This window comes from Nicotiana tabacum, chromosome 7, assembly GCF_000715075.1.
Source record: "Nicotiana tabacum cultivar K326 chromosome 7, ASM71507v2, whole genome shotgun sequence".
Lineage (NCBI taxonomy): Eukaryota > Viridiplantae > Streptophyta > Magnoliopsida > Solanales > Solanaceae > Nicotiana > Nicotiana tabacum.
Genome location: NC_134086.1, coordinates 158367422 through 158376410, shown reverse-complemented (window position 1 = coordinate 158376410; position 8989 = coordinate 158367422). Strand labels below are relative to the sequence as shown.

General features: G+C 35.6%; 1 protein-coding gene across 1 annotated transcript; it reads right to left on the bottom strand.

Annotated features, from left to right (window-relative positions):
* Positions 1 to 969: 969 nt before the first annotated feature.
* Positions 970 to 8265, bottom strand: LOC107820234 (uncharacterized). The gene is made up of 7 exons (XM_016646482.2): positions 7687 to 8265; positions 5964 to 6433; positions 4321 to 4435; positions 2994 to 3668; positions 2319 to 2396; positions 1873 to 1986; positions 970 to 1761 (listed from the first exon to the last, which is right to left on the bottom strand). Exons 1-7 carry the CDS (start codon positions 8059 to 8061, stop codon positions 1507 to 1509), a joined length of 2082 nt encoding a protein of 693 aa, XP_016501968.2. The 5' UTR covers positions 8062 to 8265; the 3' UTR covers positions 970 to 1506.
* Between the last annotated feature and the right edge of the window lie 724 nt (positions 8266 to 8989).

Genomic DNA, 8989 nt, shown 5'->3' with positions numbered 1-8989 from the left:
GTTAAATGAATAAAAGAAAAATAAATAAACAACAGAATACAATTTATCTACAATTTTTCTACAATTTCTGCAATATAATGTATGTCATGTCTTCTTATTCTTCTTCTTCGAGTTTCAATCCGAAATTCAGCCAAAACCAAGTCTAATCTTCACCAAAACCCCTCAAAATTGAGATATAAACTCCAAACCATATTCCCAATTATTTGCAACAACACCCAATCCAAACAAATAATGATTTTTGAAAAAATTCAAATTTGAATTCAAAGCTTCAAAGTTTTTTAATGGCTGTCAATAGTGGAATTGATGTTCTCTTTTCCTTTGCTTTGTATTACTGAAATTTGGACACAATTGCGTTTGATGTAGAAGAATTGTAGAAGATTTAGTCGTTTTTGATTTGTAAAATCAGAAAAAAGTTTGAAACACAGTGTATTGAGAAAGCAAAGACGCTAAATTTGAAACGAAACTGACGAAGAAGATTAATGAGCGTGATTTGCGTTGTGGAAGATCTGGAAGAATATTTAATCCCCCAATTTTAGCGTGCCTAAATAAGGAAGCCTACAGCTACAATGATTCCTTATTTAATGAATTATCTATATTTTGTAGAAATACTATTAGCATGAAGGGTAATATGCAAATTATGAACATATTTGGTAATATAGCTTCCTATATGGTATAGGAACGAAAATTTCCCTTCTCAAAGCTCAGAAAGGATGGTGGTTGGTGGCTTATTTTCATCTAAACCATTAATCTGTTCCTTGCCTGTTAATAATGAATATTTTCCATTTGATAATCACGTTAAAATTAGAGCATAGTCCTCCCAGAAGAAATGTAAGTGAAGTTCCACCCGCATCTAAATTTTTTCAACAAAAGAAATAAATTAGCTTCAGAAAATTGTATTCTATTTTAGTACTATCCATTAAGACAAGATCCTCGAGCAGGGTACTTTATTGAGACCACAGATCTTGCCAGTTGCAAAGATTAGAACTCAATTTATAAAGAGTTCATTGCAGAGTCAATAAAAGTACTGTTCCCGTTTACACGGACACTACTTAATGTCTATTGGAACGAAACATAGCAAAATGTCACTAAGACAAATAAAGCTATTCTAAGGCTAAAACGAAGACATGGATCATTCACACAAAGCAAAAAAACAAAATTGGTAATATTTCCAAAAACATTTTGTACTTGAAGTGATCGCGGAAGATTGAGTGGCGACCGCAACGATAAGAGCTCCTCCTTCTATAGGTGTAAAATCCTCACAAAATCCTTCATTTCTCATTCCTATCAGGGACCTCCACCCCTACCTATCCCGAAAATAATAGTAATAATAAGAGCAGGGATGTCGCAGTTGTTATCTCTGAGGTGATTGCTGTGTGTTTCTTCTGAAGAATCATAATAGAAGACCATCCTCTCATCCCCAGCCCCTGCACCCTGTAATATGGGTAGAAAGCAAAGTGGAGGGGACAGATTGAACTCAGATGATGAAGTCCAACATAGAAATTTCCCTTATCCGTCCTCAAGGATCTCTTTGTGCACGTGCATGCATGCGCTGCTGCAATACTTGTAATTATATCTGTGAAAGGGAACCTTGCCAGCCAATGACCCGTAACAGCAAGAACATAGAATGTCAGTTGCCGAGCCACTTGGAGCAGAAACTGAGCCAGTGCCTTGAGCTTTGAGGGCTGCCGCAGCAGCTGCTCTTCTCTCAGCTGCAGCTGCTCTTTTTTCCCTTTCAGCATCTTGAGCTCTCCTTAATTCCTCCTGATTGGCAAAACAAAGAAAACATATCAGAGATCAGCACTTCCAAGACCAATTCCCATTCGAGCAGTTATAAGCGCATAACAAGAATACGGCAGAAATATGTTCTATGACCTCTTTTGATATTTTTGCTGAAAGACTAGAATGAGAATATCCTTTAAGAGCTGAAGCAGCAAGCATTCCTCTCCCAGATTCAGATGGAGCAGTTTGGACTTGAGCAGCCTCAGCCTGCAAAACTAATGTCAGAATGATGCGAGATAGAGAGAGATAATACGAGAATAAACAAATTAGCCCGTGTGTGGGTGCTTAAGAGGCAAATGAGACTTCTAGGCTGCTTACAGTTACTCTTTTTGTCATCATCAGAGGGAGAACAAAAAAGAAGGAAAAGACACATTTGATGAACGTAGAAGAGAAAATTTCTTGACAACCAAAAAGAACAACTCTAGAACTTTGCTTCTTAATTCATGCCATGCAATTCGACTAAAGCAAGAAGATGAACCAACAATTATTCTCCTATTGTTCGGATTCATAAACTACTAGGAAAATAAAATATACATCACCTGAGCCTTTTTTTGCTTTGCTTTCCGCAATTTCTTCAACTCCTTTGCCCTAGCTTTCTTCTTAGCGTCTTTCTCTGCCTGGGGAGAGAGAAATACAATTGTACATATTAGATAGGCACAATGCAGCACAAAACATATTTTCACTGATTGGCTTATTCAAAAACATATTACAGTGTCATTAGGAACAATCAAGTGCACTTTGATTCATCTATATTTGCAATGTGCCTAATACAGTACTTTTTAAATGATGGAGAAGCTCATAACATTAACTGCCTTCCTTGACATATTAAGAAGAGAAAGTGACCAATATTATAGAGCGTTCAAATAAAGTGTATTAATCCATTTTTGATACACGCCTAATAACACTGTTTTACACATCCTAAATGAGAGAAACAATCTTACAATCTTCACAAACATTTCTGAAAGAGTTAATAATCGCTTGAACTTTCTAATTCAAATCCCCCAACCCGGACTCAGAGATTGAAAACATCAGATAGAGCATCTGCAGAAGCAACAAAAGTAATAACGACGGCATCTAAATCAATTTCCTATATAGTCCTATGTCCTAAATATAGGATCCTCTTCAAGAATATTATGTTAACATCCTTAAATATAGGAACCTCGGCAGAAAATTACACCGGCGATTTGTCACCCCCTAAAATATGAAGAAGTTACCTGTTTAGCAGCTTGTGTTTCCTCCATTTCTTTAGTCAATGCGCTAGGCACCTTAGCAGCATGCCAATCCCACTTGTCAACGTTTGATGCCATGAAGCGCCTAAATGTGTTTCTCATTTCTTTTTCAGTTGCAAGCACATACGGAGTTCTCCCTCTCTCGTCTTTGAGGCAAGGATCCATACCCTGTTCTAGAAGTTCCAAAACCTTTTCAGAATCCCCGCACTTTGCTGCTTCATGTAAAGGAGTGGACGTACCAATTGTGTCATTATCACTATCACTGTCACTTGATATGATGGCATCGCGAGATGGCGTAACACTAGAACATGCTTTGGTAATTTCCCTAGTCTCCAAATTTTCCTTCAAAACCTCCATGGACTCATTAGACTTGCTGCTCGGACCACTTGCACTTAATAGTGACGCATCTTCACAATCAGGTGCAATTCGCTCATTTACTTCAAAGGATACTTGAGTCAACAAGCCATATATTCGTCGAGCTTCCTTGTAGGTAGGTCTTCGGACAGTCAAAGGAATATTTCTAATAACATTAGGCTGACAGACAAAATATGGTCGATCTCCATCAAAAAACAGTTGGCGGTTGTCAGAGGGAGCACATATGAAGATACAGGACGAAACAGCAAAGTAAGGCTTCCATGATGTGAGCAAATCTTGGATTTCCTGGTTATCAAACAGCAAAATTATCATCACAAAATATGATGTTAACCCAGCTAAAAATAATTCAGCTTTCCTACTCCATAGTGCCTCTGCTCTATGTTCAATATGACAGCCAAATAAACCCCCTCCTTTTGTTTTTTTTTTTAAATCAGAGAGAGAGCCACTTCAAGTAGTAAAATCAATAAGGTAGAAGCACTCGAGCCCTCTAAAAGCTCCCGCTTTAAAGGAAACCAAGATGAACTTCTTATCATGAGACGATGTGTCAGAAATGAAAGTTTGAAGTATCACTCAAGAAAATACCCAGTAGAAATAATCAGAAACATAAAACTAAACTAAAAATTAAAAAGAAACAAATGCATAGAAAGCAGAAATCATAGCATGGATAATACATCAACGTTATTAAGGGCCAATTTAACCGAGAGTGTTATTTGAAAAGCTCAACCCATTGCCACCAGAAGAAAAAAGAAAAGGAGGAAAAAAGGAATAAATTTCATGATTAACATTTAAAAAGGCAAGAAAAGATGTTGGCACACCTGCTTGGAAGGGAATGCTTTTGTTACTATTAAGAAATAAGCGTAATTTGGCAAGTCACACTGAATAAGGCACATATCATACTGCAACAGAATCTCTCTTATGTAAACATCAATCCCTTTACCTTTTTAAGAGCAAGTTCATTATGCCGACGAATTGATGCTCCAGCAGAGTGCGCAATCTTGCCACTTGCATCTTTTGATGACTGTTTCTTTCCAGCCTTAGCTCGTATAACATACCTAAAAGAAAGGTAAAGTAGTATAAGTTAGCCACATTCTCTCAGAAGGGATGCAGGAATAGTAGCTAAGACATTACCATTTAAAAAGCAGAGTAAGCTCCAGTTCAAGAACAATATAGACAATGTATTTTTGCCTAGAATTTAAGCAGTATGTGACAGTGGCTACTCTCAAGCCTCAAGGGAGCACGGAAAAAGAAAAAACAAAAGAACCTGACTCTTAAAGCCAAGGTAGAAAACGACGATAGCAGCACTGAAATACGTAACAAGACAAGTTAGGAATGCAGCCAAGAGAATGGACACTAGTTCCAAGAGACAACAAACCTTAAATCTCGAAATTCTAAAGGAAAGCAAAGAGGACCTTTAAAATAGGACTCCTTGCTGTAAGAGAGAGATTTGCCACATGCAAGCAAAGTGACCAACTATATAGAGAACCAAAAGAGGGAACTGACTCAGTTTGCTGCTGTGAATAGAATGCTGTAGAAATCTTTTTAATAAAAAAAAAACAGAAGTTTAACAAGGATATGCTAAAGATTTATTAATAATTAAGAAATAACAGTAAGTACATGTGGGGAGGAGAAAATAGACATGAACCATGACCTTCTCGAAAGAAAAAATAATAAGGAAGTTGTATCCACAATCTGATACTTTTTGACTAAAGGAATAAGGCAAGGATAGACAGATACAACACTCATATCCCATTTAGTTACATTCATTCTCATTGTGGAGGATGCTAGAAGCTATGGTTTGTAATTTGTCTTTCTACCTGTAAATTTAAGCAACTTTGTGAAGCTCGTATTTGGCGCATGGTTATACAAACTATGTTTTGTTTATTTAATTTTTTTGCTCCAAAAGGTTTTTCAATTGCAGACAATACTTGATTATTGATGTTTATTGTTATTGCTTTTACATCTATTTTTCTATTTTTTATGATGTTGTTACTATTTTTTTATCTTCTATTGCTGTTACTGATCTATTGTCTATTGTCTATTGTTTATTTTTCTTCTTCTCGAGCCGAGGGTCTTTCGGAAACAGCCTCTTTACCCCTCCGGAGGTAGGGGTAAGGTCTGCGTACACTCTATCCTCCCAGACCCCACTTGTGGGATTTTACTGGGTTGTTGTTGTTGTTGTATTTGATTATTTCTTTACCCTCGGAATCTAGAGGATACACATTTTTTGTGAAGTAGTCAACAGAATTAGGCGTCCAATAACTACAGAGCGTGGACTCTTTATTGATGCACTATGCAGGGATCAAATGGTTAAACAGAAACTATACCAGAGAACGATTTGAAATTTTCTCATCTACTATTCAGAGTAAATAATCAACAGATTCTCACAAGATATAAGAAAAACTTGATTAGCGTAGTAGGGACAAAGATCATTGCAACAAAAAGAAATGTTCATTTCAATATCTTGTAAAAGATATTTCATCTCAATATCTTGTAAAAGATATTCTTCGAACTAGTTGTTTTGGCACGAAAATAATTGTATAAAAGAAACATCCCCCTTTTTAATACAACAAAAACTCTAACCTGTGGAATGTCTTATGTGCCACAACTGCAGTACCATCAAAAACACAGCCTGCAAAATGCCCACCTCTTGCAAGCAACATGATCCTCAAACGGGTATTATCCCTTGGTTCATGTATCAGATATTTCAACTTCTCAGTCACTTCACTTTCTGTCAAGTGAATCTTATTCCTGATATCATCTGCAGCAAGCGTCTTCTTGTTCTCAAACAAAATGTTCTCTGACTCATTCAGGAGTAGACACTTCCACATTGAAAGGATCTCCCCATCATGCAATTTTAAAAATATTTTATTCTTAATATCTCCAACTATTCTTCGCTGCAGATCATTTGACCGACCAGATTCTTTGTCATCATCTTCATCATCTGATCCAGAAATACTTGATAAATCATAATCCTTACATAGGGAATCAGATTTCATCTCATCAAAGTCTTCCTCCTTTATAGTGTCTCTCCCAGCAATGCTTAGCTTTATCTGATATCAGTACTGACAATAAATTACTATAACGAAAATACGAACAACCACTTTAATGGTATCAGCACCTTCAGGAACAAAGATATTGACAAAAAGCTGGAAATTATATTTTCCTTTTTGTAGCACCGGAGAAGAGGGAGAGGATGCAGATTGGAAGCTTTAGAGGCAGATTAACCAAGTGACAATTTCAGAAACAAAAGCTAATTTGAAGTGCTTCTAGTGCAATGATGAATATCCTTTGCTTGTAAAGTTCTAGCACAGCAATCTGTTTCAATTGCCACTCTGGTCATGTGGAACGAATGATTTTATTTTGTAAACCTTTATAAGCAAGGTCATATCGAAGAATCTGAAGCTGTTTTCTAGAGTAATTTCAGATATCAAAGTCATGCAACATTCACCTTATTGTATTAGATGAAGTATTAATAGATAAAACATTCTTTCGACTTACTTCATAAAATAAAGGTATTCTTTTGCTGAACATATTGAAACCAATTCCCATAACCCCAGCTCCTAAATTCTACTAGCGATACATCATAAGCCTAGATTATCTCATTTCAAAAGTTAAAAAGTACAAGTATTGGGATATTGTCTAAAAGTTGCTAGTTCCAAAGGGATACCGTAAAAAGCGTTCTGTTAACTAAACCAAAATACCGTAAAAAGAGTTCTGTTACAAGATCATTATCTTGTGCTTTCTTGAGGGTAAGCATTTAGTTTTTGAGAGTACATCTCTAAAAGTTCCCTCTTTATATATCACTTATTACTGTCTTTGGTAATCAGAAAAGAATATAAAAATTAATTTGAGGATAAAAGGAAAAGATTAAGTATCAACTACTAGCAATAAGTTGTGCCTAACCAAAAAACAAAAAGAATACTTTGAATTCGATTATAAAGATAAAATCAATATCTGTATCAGTCCTATAGGTCGCAAGGTGCTAATTCACATCAATGCTCAACTTCAAGAATAAGGCACGGAAAAAGCAATCAATTAAACTTCTTATTTTACGTTTGTCAATTACAAAATCCTCACACTTCACCTTACAAAAAAACCTCACACCTAATTAGCGTTATCCTATGAAGACAGATTAAAATATATCAATCAACTATGCCTCAGTTCCATATCATTTGAGATCAGCTCAAATAGTCCTATATATCCATTCCGCTCTATACAGGCCCATTTCAATCCAGCATGATAATATATAAAATTTATGAAAAAACATAATTTCAATAAAAGAGAGACGAAAGAAAATTAGTACGTTTAGTCGATGAATATCGGATTTGAAGTGAGAGCGCTGGTCATGGAGAGACTCAAACACCGCTTTACAAGTATTGCAGGACCACCTCTGTTTCGCGTTATTCCTATTATTAGTCGAACTCTCCATGTTCTGCGCATCCTTTTTGGATTCGTCATCAATGGATACGTCGTCTAGGGTTTTGACTGAGAGACTTTCGAGTGGTTCGATTAGGTAGAGTGGCGACGCTGATGGAGATTCGAGGAGGCGGCAGGATTCAAAGAAGTTCGGCGGTAGTTCGAAGATTGAACGGTGCCGTTTTGCGTCGGAGATTGGTTGCCTGAATTGAGCGCGGCGATGCTGGGCGGCGGCGGCGGAATATGGAGCCTCCGTCGACATTGTGGCAACGTTGATTAATCCAAACAGGCAATAATAGTGGTTCAGTGTTTGAATATAGGGGTTAATTTAAAAATAAGGACAAAAAAGAGAGAAAAATGTCGGGGGTAATAGCACCGGAGCTTCTTGAGGTTTTAGACAAGTACAGATACACGTTAAAACAGGTTTTCTATCAACCCCTTGGAATTTATCATCCCCTTGAAATCTGAACGTCGGATATTGTAGCACAATTTTAATTCAATATTTGCGAGTATCTGGATGTGGTTTTTAGATAGTTTTTTTATTTTAAAAATTATTATTAAAACCACACTTCATAAACTCATAGTTCATATGGGACTAAAATCAGACGAATGGCAAATATATCAAGGGCGAATATAAGTTAGTCCACTCATAATAAGATTATGAATCTCATAATTTTGTGCGGAATAATCTATAGTATTTATTGTGAGCACCTGATTTTTGCCCGAATAATAATATTGCTACAAAAGTCACAAATGAATTTTCTTTTAAGTGTTTATTTTTTTAGGAATTTATAGTAATTGTTTGGTAATTGTTTGCATTTAGTTACATTTTGGTATATAATTAATATTTTAAAAATCATGAGAAATACCCTAAAATGTTCAAATTTCATGCATTACATTTTTAGGTTTAAATTTGCACTTTTAGGTTTAAGTTGTTAGTTAATTGCATTAATAGACAAAAAATCAAAAAAAATATTAGCCATTTTTTTTTACATTTTTACCTTTTAATCTCAAAATAGCATTAGCTTTAAGTTAATTATTTATGTTTAGGTTAAAATATAATTTTATAAATTAGATTTTAGTCCAAGATTTTTAATTAATTTTAGTAGGATAAAAAATCAAGAAAAATAACAAAAAGAGATAAGCTTTGAAATTGGGCCAAATCCAATTTGTGAGCCCAATTTTTCGCC